The 17,428-nt window shown below is 42.5% G+C and overlaps 3 protein-coding genes across 3 annotated transcripts; all 3 read left to right on the plus strand.

Moving 5' to 3' along the window:
* Positions 1-1,035: 1,035 nt before the first annotated feature.
* Positions 1,036-2,744, plus strand: LOC115734020 (MDIS1-interacting receptor like kinase 2-like). The gene is made up of 2 exons (XM_048274956.1): positions 1,036-2,613; positions 2,739-2,744. Exons 1-2 carry the CDS (start codon positions 1,084-1,086, stop codon positions 2,742-2,744), a joined length of 1,536 nt encoding a protein of 511 aa, XP_048130913.1. The 5' UTR covers positions 1,036-1,083.
* On the plus strand, positions 2,609-4,385 carry LOC125313850 (MDIS1-interacting receptor like kinase 2-like). The gene is made up of 2 exons (XM_048274593.1): positions 2,609-3,892; positions 3,978-4,385. The coding sequence occupies exons 1-2, from the start codon at positions 2,752-2,754 to the stop codon at positions 4,379-4,381; spliced, it is 1,545 nt and encodes a 514-aa protein (XP_048130550.1). The 5' UTR covers positions 2,609-2,751; the 3' UTR covers positions 4,382-4,385.
* A 3,426-nt stretch (positions 4,386-7,811) lies between these two features.
* Positions 7,812-10,150, plus strand: LOC115733992 (receptor-like protein 43). The gene is made up of 3 exons (XM_048274957.1): positions 7,812-8,461; positions 8,769-9,029; positions 9,183-10,150. Exons 1-3 carry the CDS (start codon positions 7,834-7,836, stop codon positions 10,148-10,150), a joined length of 1,857 nt encoding a protein of 618 aa, XP_048130914.1. The 5' UTR covers positions 7,812-7,833.
* The last annotated feature ends 7,278 nt before the right edge of the window (positions 10,151-17,428 follow it).

The raw sequence follows: 17,428 nt of genomic DNA on the forward strand, positions 1-17,428 counted from the left end.
GCGCAATAAATCACGTGAAAAGTTGAGTGTTTGCATACATAACATAAAGACTTTAACCTACATCAACTTTCCTCAAAGACTTCTCCGTCGGAGTCTCTGGATTGGATTTCATATAAAGGCTGGGGCTCAATTCGGCTGATGCATAATCGGCGGGGTTCTAACATGCGAGGTGATGAAAAGTCACGGCGTTAGCAATCTTGTCAAAGGAGATATGGCGCTGTTGGTTTTCTGAATTGTTCAAACTCCACGACCGTGCGCTACTTTCTTTTCTCTCGATACTTTACGAAGGGCTCCTCATATCTGAAACTTAAGGATTTACCTTGGAATACGTTAGCTAGTAGGTAGCATGACATTATGGTGACTTTTTTAAAGAAAATTCGGACTACACCAATCGATATTTATTATAATATAATGATTGATTATGGTTTTCTCTACCCCTTTTAGTATCCATAGATTTATTTAGCGTCTCACTAAGGATCGGATCAAGTTTGAATGGTTTGAAAATGGATGCGATTCGAATTGATCAATTTAACTCATATCGACTCATATTGTTGAAATACAACTTTGCGATCAAACTCTCGGGCCCATTTTGGCTAAGGTCATTTGTGCAAAAATGGGGTGGACCGCGTCGGCATTTGGCTTCATGAAGGCCGAGTGAGAAGACTTCCCTTTTGCGTTTTGAATTGCAAATTAGGATCTGATCGTGTGGAAAGTTGAGTGTTCATTCACATCACTATTCTCGAAGACTTGTACGTCAAAGTCTCCGGATTGGATTTCACACAAAGGGTGGGAGGACTCAATTCCGAAATAAGGACTGACCGAGTCAGAAATGTCACCAACGAAGACTACAAAAAACTTAAAACTCCGAAGTCTTCAAGGAACCAATAATTCCTCCAGTCAGCTCTCAGATGGCTTTTCTAAGTCTTCACTAGTTAGTTGTCGTTATTTCATTTCCCATTATGGTGGAAAATGATAGGAAAGGGAGTTTTCACAACCTTTTTAAAGCATCGCTCATTGCCTCAGCAACAAAGAAAACCAACTTACAGAACCAAAAGAGAGTGAGAAGAAGAAGAATAAGAATCCATGGATTCTTCACAAGAACTCAAGAGGGTCATGATGAGCCTTGTGGCTGCCCTTGCCCTCTTCACCACCTTTGTCATTCCACTTCCTGCTCATGCTTCCCCTGCAGAAGCACAAGCCCTCCTCCGTTGGAAGTCTAGTCTTAGGAACCATTCGGTTTCTTCCCTCTCTTCCTGGACTCCCTCTCCTCGTAATGCCACTGGTTCCAGCTCGACGGCGAGTCCATGCGCTTGGTATGGCATCTCCTGCAATCGGGCTGGAAGCGTGATCCGAGTTAATCTCACCAGTGCCAATGTCGAAGGTACGCTTGATGAATTCCCATTCTCATCTTTGTCTCATCTAATGTTCATGGACCTGAGCGTAAATAATCTATTCGGCCACATTCCACCTCAAGTTGGTCTCCTCAGCAATCTCACCTACCTCGACCTCTCTATCAACCGGTTCTCCGGGGAAATACCGCCAGAGATCGGCCGTTTAACGAAACTGGAGGTCCTACACCTAATTTCCAATGAGTTAAATGGCTCAATTCCCCTAGAAATCGGGCAATTGCATTTGCTCGATGAGGTCGCGCTGTATTCCAATCAATTGAAGGGATCCATACCTCCCTCATTGGGTAATTTGAGCAAATTATCTAGACTGTATGTCTATGACAACTACCTTTCTGGTTCTATTCCTCCTGAAATGGGAAATATGACAAATTTGGAAGTGCTCCACATGGACAACAACAGCCTGAGAGGACCAATTCCTTCCACTTTGGGGAACTTAATCAAATTGAGAGAGCTGCACTTATTTGCCAATAAGCTTACCGGTTCTATCCCCCTGGAGCTAGGGAATTTGAACCTTCTTAGCTTGTTGAGCCTTGACAGTAATAATCTTACCGGTTCAATTCCACGGACATTTGGCAATTTGACGGAGCTTACTCTTCTTTATCTCTATGGTAACCAGCTTTCGGGTCACATTCCTGATGAGATAGGAAATCTCCATGCTATGCGTGACTTGCAGCTGAGTAGAAATCGCTTCACTGGCCCAATTCCTTCTTCTTTGGGTCAGTTGACAAACCTATTGTTTTTGTTCCTCCGCGATAATCAACTTTCTGGTTCAATTCCTGGATCCTTAGGGGATCTGAAGAACTTGACGGTGCTGGAATTGGATGCCAACCAGTTAATCGGCTCCTTACCAGAGAAATTGTGCCGAGGTGGGTTGCTCCAAAACCTCACAGTGAGTGGCAACTTCTTAACTGGTTCTATCCCTAGAAGTTTGAGAAATTGTACAAGCTTAATCAGGGTACGCCTAGAGAAAAACCAGCTCACCGGAAACATATCCGAGATCTTTGGTGTCTTACCCAACTTGAACTTTATTGACATGAGTTTCAACAACTTCTACGGAGAAATCTCAACAAACTGGGGAAGTTGCATGAATTTAACTGATCTAAGAATTGCTGGGAATAACATTACTGGTAGCTTGCCTTCTGAGATTGGAGACGCGACTCAACTGCATGCAATTGATCTTTCTTTCAATGGTTTAGTCGGCGAGGTACCGAAAGAATTTGGAAAATTGGCTTCTTTGGTGAATTTGAATCTAAGCAGGAACCAACTTTCTGGTCAAATAAGTCCCAAGATTGTATCGCTACCTGGTCTTCAAAAATTGGATTTGTCCAGGAATAAATTAAACATGTCTATTCCGCAGACTATAGGGCTTTCTTCAAACTTGGTCCTCTTGGATTTGAGCAACAACCATTTGAGCCATGATATTCCGGGTCAAATAGGGATGTTAACTCATTTGTCCGAGCTAGACTTGAGTTATAACTTGTTAAGCGGTGAGATCCCAGCTGAATTCAGCAAGCTGCAAAGCCTAGTGAAACTGGACCTTTCGCACAATAATCTTTCTGGCCTTATATACAAGACTTTCGAGGCTATGCCAGGTTTGGAGAAGGTTGACATCTCCCACAACGAGTTTGAGGGTCCAATCCCCAACACCACGGCATTCCAAGATGCAGCAAAGGAAGCGTTACAAGGCAACAGTGGATTGTGTGGAAATGTTGAAGGGCTTGAACCCTGTAATCCAGCGGTGGTGGATAGGAAAAACTCTCCGGTGGAATGCAGAGTGTTTGTTATTGTCTTTCCTCTGCTAGGAGCAGTTCTACTGTTTATTTTCTTTGGAATATTCTGCATTTTCCGCAGAAAAAAGTTCCATCCAACAGTGGAACAAGCACCTAAGACAACTGAAGTGTTTTCTCTATCAAAGTACGATGGAAAGATTTTATATGAAGACATCATTGAAGCCACGGGGTATTTTGATGAGATCTACTGTATTGGAAGGGGAGGCTATGGAAGTGTCTTCAAAGCCAAATTAAGATCAGGTGATACAGTAGCTGTAAAGAAGCTCCATCAAACGGCTGACAACGGGCAAACAGATCAAAAGGAATTTTTGAATGAGATTGGGGCATTAACGGAAATTCGACACCGCAATATTGTGAAACTTAAGGGCTTTTGTTCTCATCCACAGCACTCATTCTTGGTGTATGAGTACTTGGACAGAGGAAGCTTGTCTACAATCTTGAGCAATGAAGAAGAAGCTGAAGGGTTGGACTGGAACAAGAGGGTGAATATCGTAAAAGGCGTGGCTTATGCTCTGTCTTACATGCACCATGATTGTAACCCTCCAATCGTTCATCGAGATATTTCAAGTAACAACATTCTGCTTGATTCGGAGTATGAGGCCCATGTTTCTGACTTCGGCACGGCTAAGCTTCTGAAGCTGGATACATCAAACTGGAGTGCTGTCGTCGGCACTTATGGTTATGTAGCACCAGGTTAATTTCTTAAATCGACTCTTAATTTAAGGTTGAGCTAAAGCAATGTCTTCATGATAATACCTATATCTCCCTCTTTGTGCAGAGCTTGCTTACACAATGAAGGTGACGGAGAAATGTGATGTGTATAGCTTTGGAGTAGTGGCCATCGAGGTGATCAAAGGAAGACATCCGGGGGATAGCATTTCATCTCTACTTGCTCCACTTGACATGGAGATCTCAGCTGTTTTGAGGAATCTATTGGATTCACGCCTGCCAATGCCCATGCCAGGCGTTGAGGATGAACTTCTGACCATCTTCAAGCTAGCAGTCGATTGCTTATCTGCTAATCCCCAACTCAGGCCATCAATGGAAACGATTTCTCAGGAACTATCAGCTTGTTCAACCACTTTCCATGGCCTTCGAAATTCAGAGACAGCCACTGATCTAGTGAGAGACGCAACATCTTCAGGCCGTTCACTGGACCCATCTGCAGGATATGTCGTCTGATAAATGGCGTCGCTCTGTCAACCACATGCAAGAAGGTCTAAGGTCTTTAATGACAACCATAGTAGTCTAGACTAATTAATTAAGTCTTAAAATACTTTGACTGTCAGCAAAAGTTCGAGTGTTTAGCCCATATAAGACTAGTGTCTTCCGCGTGTAAGTTAAGCATCCACGTCAAGTCAGAGTGCTATTATCTTGGAACCGAAGAGTCCATGTAAAAGTTTCTAGACTCCTGTCCTTCGTTGGTCCTTATATACTTTAAATTTGGATTTACGTAGAAGCAAAATCGTCATACATGCAAAAAGTTTCAATCATGGATCTTTTCAGAGTGCATTCTATCAGAAACTAAATGTTTGTACTCGCGGCCATCCACCATAATTTTGGGTTTTCTGCAACTTACTACCGCTGTGTAAACATGACAGAGAGGGCAATCAATCGGTTCCTATTCAGAGTGCTAGGCCCATGCTGCCATGGCACGAGTCTTTTAATAGAAGTTCAGTAGCTTTTGATTGCTCCAAAACAGAGAAATCCGGACTTCGTCTTCATTAGAGCTTCGAACTTAAAGTGCTTAAATTAGGAAGATCACTGGTCATCGTTTCATCTCAGGAGGAGATACTCTAGTGTTTCTGAAAGAATGCAACTTCTGTTCTGTCAACACCTTATACTTCAAGAGTGTGAAGGCAAACGATATCCTGCCCTCCAAAATCTTGAGGGAATTAAATCATGCCGCTCTGTTTTTGCATACAAGTCAAACTCAGCGGGGAACTTACATTGCCCTGCGCAAAACTTGTCAGAACAACTTCCCCTCATGAACTTCATCTGTAAAACAATGGAATTAGTCTCCGAGAGCTTAGAGTTTTGTGAATTTTAATGTTTGACCACGCCGTTGATCCCTCTCTAGTACATCGCAAAACCAAAGTCTCAGAAAACTTGGCGAAAGAATAGTATAGGCGAAAAAAATAAAAATGAAGTGACTGCTATTCGAATCAAGGCGTAGCGACACAATGAGTTATTTTCACCCGACCTTCTCAAGCAGTAGTGTCAATTCATCTCGATTGTACTGCTTATCTTGGAAGAAAGGCAACAGGAAATATGCAAAGTCAACAAAGAACACCCCGGTAGGAATTGTCAACATTTTCGTTGTGTGTTCCACTAGTTAATGCTTGCCCATGCATTTCCATTGTCAAATAGGAAAATCACGGGAAAATAAGATCGAGGAATCCTTTGATATGGTTCGATGCGAGATCAAAGCGCGTATCTTTTAGTGAACCGCAAATCTCCTAACTCGCAATCGAATCTATCTATTTACTAGCGAATTACGATTCATTATGCATCTACCGATCCCAGCGATTCGATTTTTCGTTTGTTTATCCATTGAGTTATGTAACTTCTATCGTTTTTTTATGATAGTTACAAGATAATTAAAGTAAATTTTACACTTTACAATCCAATTAGAACTGAAACACCGTGTAAATATTCATCATTCATGTTCGAATGTAATCCTCTTCTATGAATAAACAATGGGAAATTGTCTACGCATATAATAGAACCATCATGTGCGAAATTAACAAATTCTTTTTCATATAGTATTATTTGCACAACTCATAAAATGTCCATGACACAAAATATCAGTTCGCGACTCTTACTATTCAATCGAATTTCAATTTGATTCCTGATTCATGATTTCAAGATTTCAGTTCGCGACAGGTATCTTAATTTTACAATTATTTTGCATCTTGAGAAAAGAAAAAAAAAACCAATTAAAATTCTGAGGACACACCCAAAGCAAGATTTTTACTTTGCAACGACAAAAACAGGAACAAAATTCTGTGACATCATCATTGGTTGTGGCCTTGGCATAATATCTTGTGATCTCGAAGAAATAAATTTGCATGTTAATTCACTATCATCTCGAATATTCTGCGACATTTTATTGTGTTATAATTGTTGATTATGATTCTCTCTGCCCTTTTAGTTTCTTAGTTTATCTCATGTTATTCCAAGCAAAACTGGTGATTGTGCAACCTTTGCTCGAACACGGTCAGTAGCTTATCAAGATATTCACCAAAAAAAAAAAACCCTAAACCTATTGTACGAATATCATTTCAATCCTAATTTTTTTTTAATTTGACTAATTTAATCATAAACATTCTGAAACGTAATCATTCCGGTCAATTTTGATTAAAAAGTCACTAATGTAGATGTTAGCCATCATGGCCCGTGGTGACGTGGCCAGTTTTTGCAAATTTTTTAAAATTTCTGAAGCGTTTTTCTTTTTTCCATTCTTTTTAAAGAAGCAGAAAATGTGAAAAAAAATGCAAAAATAGTCCTCATCAATTGGCCGTGCCACATAGGACTGCTGTCATTCACGTCAGTAGTTTCCAATTAAAATTATCACGAAGAACTACATTGGCAAATCATCAAACAAAGACCGAATTGACCAAATTGAAAAGTTTAGTACTGAATTGACACATGTATAATAGGTTTATGACTTTTTCGGTAATTGTCACTCAACCTATCGGAGCTATGGATTTTTTTTTTTTCACTGTACCCTGAGTGCCATTTCCCGCTGGATCATCAGCTATCATTTCTGCAAGAATCGGTCAAACACGGCAAGATTTCGCTTCATGAATGCCGAGTGAGAAGACTTTGCTTTTGCGCTTAGAATTGCAAATTGTGTGGCCCAAATTAGGGTCTGATCCTGTGGAAAGTTGACTGACTACTCGCACTACGAAAGACCTTGACTTTACATCACTCTCCTGAACGACTGGCCCTACCAAATTCTTCGGATTTCGTACAAAATGGTTGGGACCAAATTCCTAGGGACATTGCGAGTCCGAAAAGTCACCAACCAAGTCCAAGAAGAAAAAATTCTAACATCTTAAAAGGAGGAAAGAAAGAAATGACATCGTTATAACTTTTACATGGTATTTACTCGAGTATCATAATTTTTTTTTCTAATCATATAAGTGTTATAAATTTTGTACGATGCTCCCTTGGCACCATAATATTCTTTTAATCACTCGAGTGCTATATAACTTTTCAATCGGCCGCTTAAGTAACTTAACTTTTTCAAAAATGTTCACCACATGTGCCATGCCACACTGAATTACTGACACTTTAGTGAGAGCGTCTAAAAAGTTATGCAACTCAAAGTGATCGATTAAAATTTACAATACTCAACATAAACGTTTTTTCGGATGTCGTAGCACTTAAGTAGTAAAAAATAGTTATGATACTCAAGTAAATATTTACGGAAGTTATTACACTTGTGATGTCCTAATCCATTCGTCTCAATCAACTTTGGGACGCTACTGCCAAGCAATATCAACGTACCCTTTCTTAGTCTTAATCAGTTTCCCACTATAAAAGGAATATGATAGGAAGTGAGTTTTCACAAGCATTTTGAGCATCATCCATTGTCTTAAGAACAAAAGGAAGAAGAAGAAGAATCCATGGATTCTTCACAGGAATTTAAGACGGTCATGAGCCTTGTGGCTGCCCTTGCCCTTTTCACTTCCTTTGTCATTCCACTTCCTGCTCATGCTTCCCCTGCAGAAGCACAAGCCCTCGTCAAGTGGAAGTCCAGTCTTGGCCACCATTCGGTTTCTTCCCTCTCTTCCTGGACTCCCTCTCCTCGTAATGCCACTGGTTCCAAGTTGACCATTAGTCCGTGCACTTGGTATGGGATCTCCTGTCGGGCTGGGAGTGTGATCGGGATTAACCTCACCAACGCCAATGTCGAAGGTACGCTTGATGAATTCCCATTCTCATCTTTGTCAAATCTCATGTTCATGGACCTGGGCATAAATAGTCTCTTCGGCCACATTCCGCCTCAAATCGGTCTCCTGAGCAATCTCACCTATCTTGACCTCTCTGTCAATCGGTTCTCGGGCAAAATACCGCCAAAGATCGGTCGTCTAAATAAATTGGAAGTCCTACACCTGGTTTCCAATGATTTAAATGGCTCAATTCCCCAAGAAATTGGGCAGTTGCATTTGTTCAATGAGCTCGCTCTGTATTGCAATCAATTGCATGGATCTATCCCTTCCTCATTGGGTAATTTGAGCAAATTAGCATACTGTATGTCTACAACAACTCCCTTTCTGGTTCTATTCCCCCTGAAATGGGAAATATGACAAATTTGGAAGCGCTCCACGTGGACACCAACAACCTGACAGGACCAATTCCTTCCACTTTGGGGAACTTAACCAAATTGAGAGAGCTGCACTTATTTGCCAATAACCTTACTGGTTCTACTCCCCTAGAGCTAGGGAATTTGAACCTTCTTAGCTCGTTGAGCCTTTACGAGAATAATCTTATCGGTTCAATTCCGCCGACGTTAGGCAATTTGACGGAGCTTACCCTTCTTTTTCTCTATGCCAACAAGCTTTTTCGGGTCACATTCTTGACGAGATAGGAAATCTCCGCGCTATGCTTGATTTAGAGTTGAGTACAAATCAGTTCACTGGCCCAATTCCTTCTTCTTTGGGTAATTTGACCGACCTAGAATATTTGTTCCTCCGCGAGAATCAGCTTTCTGGTAGCTTGCCTCCTGAGATATGCAATGCCACCAACCTCTCAGTCCTTATCTTGTCCGATAATAGCTTAGCCGGTAGCCTACCCGAGTGCTTATCAAACTTTAGCATTGGTTTGTGGGTTTTGAACTTGCGAATGAACAGTCTTTCGGGCACAATCCCTCAAACTTTTTCACTGTGAAGTAGCTTGAGAACTCTTGACTTGAGTCAAAACCAATTAGAAGGCATAGTGCCCTATTCCCTTGTCAATTGTAAAAACCTGGAAGTTCTAGATTTCAGCAACAATAAGATAGAGGATAAGTTCCCGGCATGGCTGGGAACACTGCCTGACCTAAAAGTTCTTATTTTGAGGTCCTACAAATTTAAGGGGTTTTTAGATTTTCCAAAGGTAGCTCATCTCTTTCTCAAGCTGCACATTTTGGACCTCTCGAACAACGACTTCACTGGTCCTTTACCACCCAATTTGATAGCAAAACTTCAAGGGATGATAAATGGACAAAATAGGCAAAAGCCACAAGACAAATCATTGTACATGAGGCAGGAAGTTGGAAGAAGGTACTATGAAGCTTCCGTGAATGTAATCATGAAAGGAAAGGAGATTCGGCTAGAGAGGATCTTGACCATCTTCACAACCATCGACTTATCGCTCAACTCTTTTCAAGGAAACATCCCCAATGTTATTGGAAATCTTCACTCTCTCATAGGGCTCAACCTTTCTCACAACCACCTCATGGGTTCCATTCCTTCATCCCTTGGGAATTGGACTAACCTTGAATGGTTAGATCTATCTTCAAACATGCTTAGTGGGAGGATTCCTAGAGAACTAGGAGATTTGTCATTCCTTGAGTACTTGGACCTTTCAGAGAACCAACTCATTGGCCGTATACCTCAAGACAAGCAATTGACCACATTTACGAGCGACAAATTTCATGGAAATCTAGGCTTGTGTGGGACTCCAGTGCAAAACACATGCCCCGGTGATGCTCAGCCTCCTCCACCACCACGATCATTCTTTCAAGAGAATAGTACAAGAAAGCATGGTAGCGGGTTTGATAGGAAAGCAGTCGGGATAGGCTATGCATCAGGGATTGTGATTGGAATCTCCATAGCCTACATTTCATGTGAAACTGAAAGACCCAAATGGCTTGTGGGAAAAGTAAGAAGCATGGAGAGAAGAGCCAAATTTATGAGGAAGCCAAGGCAGAAGGCCATCAAATTTTATGGAGGCCGATGAAGTTGTTGAGAAGTTTGAACTATGTGCAATGGAGATCAAGGAATACAATTTTTGTCTGGATTGAATTGGAAATTCGCATATGGATGCTTGTTTTTATAATGCTGTCATCTTATTCGTTAAGTGCACTTCCTGAATCGGGTCGATTGAATAGATCAACTTGAAAGAGTTCTTTCAAAAAACTCGCTTTGCGTCATTAACACCCTATATGCCCTTTCTTGTCTAGTGTACGTCATTCTTAGTTCTCCATGGGAAAGAGAGAAAGATAAAGAGCTGTTAAAGCCCACTTAACCCGGGATTACATGATTGAGTGTGCCATTGAAATATGTCCTATTTCTAAATTTGTAATTGTCCCACGTCACATTTCTAATGAAGTTGCAGGTCGGTATTAGATCGTTGACTTGCAGTCTTGCACCTATCGTACTTGCCTGCAATAGTGACCAGGACTTCTAAAGGTTCAAAACTCAACGCATCTTCGAAGTTTAGATTCAATGCAAACTTATCTAGGCCAAAAAACTGAAATTTTGTCACGTTCGTGGATTTTTTTTAAGTTGCTGATAAGTCGTGTTTAACTCCATCGCCACTATTTGGACCTCAGATATCTTCTTTGTTCATGTTACCTTTTTAAGAAATATGAGTTCTCAAGGTCCTGGGGGTCGTTTTTGCTCAAAAAACAATGTCACTTTCTCCTGAGGTGCTCTTGATGGGGTGGAAAGAGGCTTGGTGTTGCCTGTGGTGATTTAGATATAGACGCTAGGTTTAGTCGGACGTGATGTTTTCTGAGGGATTAAGCATTCCTTTTTGGAGGGCAGCTAGTCCGTCTATGCTTTGGTGGTTACCTGTGATACTCTGATCTTATTCTTGTGCTATAATGTACATTCATGAAGTGCATTTAAAGCCTTTCTTGTGATGTACTTGTTATAGGTCTCTGGCTACACTTACAACTATTGTTGATGGTTTGTGTCAGTTTAATCTATCCATGCTGCAGATGGACAATGAGAGGTTTAACTGTACTGGTGCGATCCTGCACTCTTCATTTGCCATTTTTTTGGTCATAATCCAGTAGCCATCTCCAAAGCGATCTGCTTAGAGTGCCATATCACTTTTTTATTTTATTTTCTTAGAACAGTAGGTGTTCCACTTTGGCATCCTTCTGCTTTTGGCAATTCTTTTTGGGTTAGTCGCGGGATTCTAACATGCCACGGCGATGAGGACTCCCAGCATTGGTGATCGTGTAAAAAGATATAGCGCTATCGGTCTCATGAATTGTTCAGACCCCACCACCATGCGCTGCTTCCTTTTCCCTCGATTCGTTACAAGGGTACCCTCTTATTTGAAAGTGATGGATTTAACTTGAGATATGATAGCTAGCACGTAGCATGACATTATGGTGCTTTATTGAAAATTTGGGGTGATATGGAGCATAGGATGGGACCAAAAGTGCCCCGTGAAGCCCTGATTAAATGCATCTGCTTAATCAAGTTTCTGGTTCCCCAAATTGTTCTACGGCAGGAATTGGATTAGGAAAGCAACCTGGCATTGGTTGGGGTCTAATCATCGCATGTCGTGATCTCGGAGCAATACAATCGAGTGTCCAAATATAACATGTAATTTTGATTTACTATCTTCTCATTTCTAAGTTGCGACAGAATGATAGGTTGGGTTTGACCATATTGAAAGCTTACCTATCTTCAAGTTAGAGATTCATTGCAAAGCCTCGGTTATAATACAATCAAGTAAATACTAGCCTTTTAAGAATAGGTAAACAGGATTAGCTCATCAGCAACTCTCGCCCATGTACAGTCCTGTTCGATTTGGATTTGAGGTGCCTTTGGAAATTATGGTCCTTTAGGAATGTGAGAAGAGATTAAAAAAAATAAAGCGCCTTTGTGATTATCTAAGTCAACAATAGATTTATCTGGTGCTATTCCCACTAAAGGGTCAGGTCAAGTTTGGGTGGGTTGAAATTCAGCCCGACTCAAATTGACCCATATTTTGGAATAAAATTTTGGCAATCGATACGCAATCATGGCGCACCATTTCTGAATAATTGAGCCCCCTCTTTTTTTTTGGTCGGAACTAAAATCTTCATTTCATATGACAAAAGAAGTACATAATGTGACGCCCTGGAAATTAGGCCCTCGGTATAGAGACCGAGTTCAATAAAAAGGATTATTATTGAACTTTAGTTGGTATTAAATTTCGGATCGAAAGGACGTACGTGACGAATTTTGAACAATTCCCGAAATATCGTTCGATTTCGATTGGGTCTCGAAATCTTGGTCATCGTGACTTAGGATTTTTAATCCTCGCGCCTAAGCTTTTCTCGGACCGAACCTAGCCCGTGAAAATCCACATTTTATTCCCAATCGGTTGAGCCAAAAATCCAATCGGTCCCGATTTGTCAAATTACGAAACCGTCCTTGGATATTATTCATGTGAGACAAAAATCATTAATTTTGAAGAGATGGGTGGGCCCCACTTTTGGTCAATTCAGCCCCCACTAGTCAAAGCCACGTGACTTCTCTCTCTCTCTTCTCTTTCTCTCCCTCACGTCTGCTGCCCCCCACCCCTGTTTTCCTTCGCGCGACTTCCTTCCGCTCCATCACCGAACCATCTTCTTCCTTAGCGATTTTTGCCAAACCACCACATCCATCCACCACCTTACTCCTCAGTCCACTGCTCCTCGCCGCCACCACCGCCATCCCGGCCGCCGTTCGCCGCCGTGAACCCCAGAACAGCCCCTCCCGTGCGCCTGCTCTGTTTTGGAACCAGTGGGCTGTTTGGGCTCCAATCGCCCTTGAGGCCACTTCCGACCACCACCCACTACCACATCACCTTCCCCTCGACCTTCAGACTCCGACCCACCGCCGTGCACCGCCTCGGACCGCCGCGAACAGCCCCGGAACAGATCTGAAACCCGCCAGCTCTGTTTTTCGTCGCCTGGGTTGCAGCTGCTGTTCCGGCCGTCTCCGCCGTCTTCCGCCGCTCACCACCGCCACCGACGACCTCCTTAGAGTCCTATCTCGTCCCTCGGAGCTTGTGGTGGCCGGCCGCCGCCCGTAGAGCCCGATTTGAGCCCCGATCGGACCTCCCCTGCTCTGCCCGCTTTTCCTCTGTTTTCTGCGCGATCTGTATAGCTGCTGTTCCGCTGCTTCCGGCCGCTGTCCGCCGCCCCCAACTGGTCCCGAAGGTCATCCTCAACCTGTAGGTGAGTCCCCCAGCCTTCCCCAGCCTCGCCTCAGCCCGCGAGATCGTTTTTCCCCCAAATTCAGCCCGGTTTCCCCTGTTTTTACCTCTGTCGGTTCTGTGTTTCAGCTTCCGTCGCTCGCCGGACCTCCAATCGCTGAGTTGCTACCGTTTGCAGCGATTTCACCGCCGAACTCGTCACTGTTTTCGACCGTGAACAGTGTCGCCGGAACAGTGCCGCGGTGAACAGTGTTTCAGGCGTGAACAGTGTTTTCCGTCGTGAATAGTATTTTTCGGCCCCGTCCTCGAAAATCGTGTCCGACCCGACCTCGACCACCGTTTTGGTGAGTTGACCCTAATCCTTGGTTAGGGCGCTAATTGCGCCTAGAATTAGTTAGCTAGTCGGTAGGGCAATTAGGTAGATTTGATTATGGTCGGATTAGTTAGAAACCCGGATTAGGGTAAATGACCATAATCGATTAAATTAGAATTGTCTGTGGCTAATTGTTGTTAGATGAATTTGACTGTATATTGTGATTTGATCGCGAGCGAGCGATAGGTTAAGGACGAGCGATCGATTGGCGATTTTAAATCAAATTGGCTAATTAATGACTCTGGCACGAAATTGAGTCCTTATGTGGCCTAATTGAATTGGTTTATTCGTGTTGAATTGATGACTTTGTTTGGGCGGATCGCCACCTTGAAATGTTGATTTGAGCATCCTGGATGCTCGTTGAGTGAATTGGCGTCTGCATATGCATATGACCGTGTGCAAGATCAAAGACATATTTTAGCATGAAAATGGCCTTGGGGCCGAGTCTTTGAGCACGTTTGTGTGAGCATCCGGCCTAAATCAAAGAGAATAAATTGATTGATGTGTCGGGTGTGCTGTATGGTCATATGACGGAACGATGATGGGTTTCCCTAGCAAGTTCGCACTGTACACATAGTACACACCGGACCATTTTTATGGAACCACACGACTTGCTAGAAGCACGATAATTCATGCCCCGTATGGTACGTACGGTTTTAAGGGATTATCGGATGCCGGTCGCAGCTTGTGATGGACCGAAGCCCCGTATAGGGATGCCTACTTGCCGTGCCGTGCGTGGTGCACTGGATACACCGCTTGTAGTAGCCGTTGCCGAGAGGGAAAAGGAACGTAGCCCGGTCCTGCCGGAAGAATGCGGGATCGCATTAATTGTGAGAGTCGATCGCGCCGGTCGCGTGGATCCTCATCACCGTGGCACCAAGGGCGCGATCATCGTTAATAAATGGACTTGTGTGGTGTCCAGTGCATACTTGTGAGTGTGATGCGTGTTCGGATGGTTGTCCGATGTGGCTGTTGAGTGGAGTCAAGCATTGCATTATGTGTGGCTCAAGGCTGGTAAGTATGCATGTGGGTGATTATTGTCATGTGATATGATTGTTGGATATATGGTTATATCGTGGTGTTATAATCCTCGTGGTTAGGATGTTTTAGGTGAATCGGTGTCCTAACCGAGCTTAGGCTTGATTCACTGAGATTTATATCTCACCCCGTTGTGGGAACCACTTTCGAGTCCCAAGTGATGGAGCTTTGCGGACACCAAGGCCAGGTTATGAGGGTAGTCTTTTGGAGTAGATGAGAAGTTAACCTTATCTGACCTAGTGACCTTTTGAGGTCTAGTGAGCCGCCCCGAAGTATGGGGTTGTATATCTTTACGTAGCTCAGTAGGGTTAAGGCTCATCTGCTGTTTGGTATTTGTATATGTTACCTTTTGTTTATCCGCCTTGGTATGTATTTCCCGCTATGCTATCCCCGTTTGTTTTTATGTTGTCCGGGAGTAAACCGTTTCCGCATGCGTATATAATTGAAAGGTCGATAACGCGCCTGGGACGTTATCCTTCGTGACCTCGTGGCGATTTGGTAGGGATGTCGCGGGCTCGAGAGTCGGGGCGTGACACATAACTTCAAGACAAATATGCAAACCGGACAAAGCAAGTAAAACAAGAAAATCTGAAAAGTGAATCAATTTAATATTGCTTGCAAAGATTGGCCCATTCTCCAGAGATGGATCCGTTGTAGCATCAAAGTTCATATGGTGGCCGATCACCGAAGCTTGCATAATTATCGGTGATGAGCACACGCCGAAAAATTTCTCTTCAATAACTACGGTTTTGTCGAAAGGGGGTGCGCACATAGGTTCGGCATTTCCAACATTATCACCATATAAAGATCATAACAACACCCAAAGGTTGAAGGAACATAAAAAAACGTCTTATAAATCCCTGATCTATCTCTAGATTGGGATCGAAAAGCTCTCAAATCTAGATCTAGCTCTAGATCGACAGAGAAGGGCCACAAAATAGATAGCAGTTGATCACAAAACCACTTTCAGATAAAACGATTGTTGAAGACAGCAGCAAACAAACTTCGAAGACTTGTGGAGCGCTTGACTATCGAAGACTTGTGGAGCACTCGACTGTCTAGAGCAAGCACCCGGAGCCGGCGCTAGCAAGCAAATTCGGATAGAGCATATTCTTTCGAGACACTCACTCTTCAATTTTCAGAATTCACTTTCATCCAAAATGTCGATCGCATCATCAACAAAATCGAGGAAGAAACCTAAAAGATAGAGGAAAAAAGAAACAAAAATAAAGACTAGATTATGTGAACTAAATCATGATCGCAAATATTCTTCTAAATTTAATTCATCAAAGAATTGAAGGACAGACCTTCACAATCAAGTTATCGTCTGTCAATGGCTCAAACAAGCGGTTTCAAAATAGTCTTGTTGTTTCATTTCCGATTTTCCTTTTCGATTAACATATATCTAATTAGACATTCTTATATTAAGACACATGGCAATTCGTTCTTTAGATTTTAGCTGACCCAACTCGGACTAGCTATATATTGTGTTTTATGAACGATTTTCACAGGAGTTTTTTACTTATTTCTTTTGTTCCAATAGATTTTTTCTTTCAATTCTCCCCGTACCCAAGATTCCAAGGCCATTAGCGGTTCGTTAATCCATTTGGACACCTCTCGCCTTACTTGAACACGATCATCAATTTTATCAAAACCGCGGATGATTTCTCTTCTTCATTTTTGCAATCGTACTCTCGGTGCCATTTCGCTAGATCATCAGCTGCCGTTTCTGCAGAGAGTGGGCTCAACCGTGCACGATTTGGCTTCATGAATGCCGACTGAGAAGACTTCCCTGATTTATCTCTTATTCGCAGATAGTATCTTATCCAGCTTTCAAAGTTCGATAATATCCAATATTTCTTGGATATTCTACACACCTATATCATATTACACGGATCTGGAACAATTAAGGAGAAAAAAAAATAAAAAAGAAAAGTAAAGGGGCTTTGTTGACTCATTTCATATCATGGTTCAAGACTTGAGATTAAATGAAGGGGTTTTTTTTGTTCTTTTCGAAATCCGAAGAAATTTCCAGAGTTTATTTCATTATTCGATTAGATCCAAAAATTTATCTCAATTGCAGAGTGTACCGGCACAAATTGGGATTGGATCCTGTGGAAAGTTGAGTGGTCGGTCACTCGCGAAAGGCCTTGACTTTACATGGCTTTCCTTTGGGGACCAGAGATTCGTCCGGTCAGCTCTCGGATGCTACCTACAGAGCAATGTCGACGGACCTTTTCTTGGTCTTCACTAGTTAATTGTCGTTATTGCATTCCCATTGCCATGGAAGATGATAGGAAGGTGAATTTTCACAACCTTTTTAAGCATCATTCATTTCCTGAGGAAAAGAAAAACCAACTTACCAGAATCAAAAGAGAAGAAGAAGAATCCACGAGGGTCATGAGCCTTGTGGCTGCCCTTGCCCTTTTCACTTCCTTTGTCATTCCACTTCATGCTCATGCTTCCCCTGCAGAAGCCCTAGCCCTCCTCAATTGGAAGTCCAGTCTTGGTAACCCTTTGGTTTCTTCCCTCTCTTCCAAGACTCCCTCTCCTTGGTAGAAGGACACATTAAGTGCTAATATTTGTATACGATCCTCACTTTGGAGCCAATATTTTTCGCCGACTCACTTAAGTACCAAATAGGAAAAAAAAAATGATCACTTAAGTGCCAACGACGAGAA

Source organism: Rhodamnia argentea, chromosome 2 (genome assembly GCF_020921035.1).
Source record: "Rhodamnia argentea isolate NSW1041297 chromosome 2, ASM2092103v1, whole genome shotgun sequence".
Classification (NCBI taxonomy): Eukaryota; Viridiplantae; Streptophyta; class Magnoliopsida; order Myrtales; family Myrtaceae; genus Rhodamnia; species Rhodamnia argentea.

What these genes read in the sequence shown, in the direction of transcription:
- LOC115734020 (XM_048274956.1), top strand. Translation starts at nt 1,084, where the DNA reads ATGGATTCTTCACAAGAACTCAAGAGGGTCATGATGAGCCTTGTGGCT.
- LOC125313850 (XM_048274593.1), top strand. Translation starts at nt 2,752, where the DNA reads ATGTCTATTCCGCAGACTATAGGGCTTTCTTCAAACTTGGTCCTCTTG. An exon ending in TTATGGTTATGTAGCACCAG is followed by an intron (nt 3,893 to 3,977) that starts GTTAATTTCTTA and finishes CTCTTTGTGCAG; the next exon opens with AGCTTGCTTACACAATGAAG.
- LOC115733992 (XM_048274957.1), top strand. Translation starts at nt 7,834, where the DNA reads ATGGATTCTTCACAGGAATTTAAGACGGTCATGAGCCTTGTGGCTGCC. An exon ending in TTTGAGCAAATTAGCATACT is followed by an intron (nt 8,462 to 8,768) that starts GTATGTCTACAA and finishes TATGCCAACAAG; the next exon opens with CTTTTTCGGGTCACATTCTT. An exon ending in CTTATCAAACTTTAGCATTG is followed by an intron (nt 9,030 to 9,182) that starts GTTTGTGGGTTT and finishes AAAACCTGGAAG; the next exon opens with TTCTAGATTTCAGCAACAAT.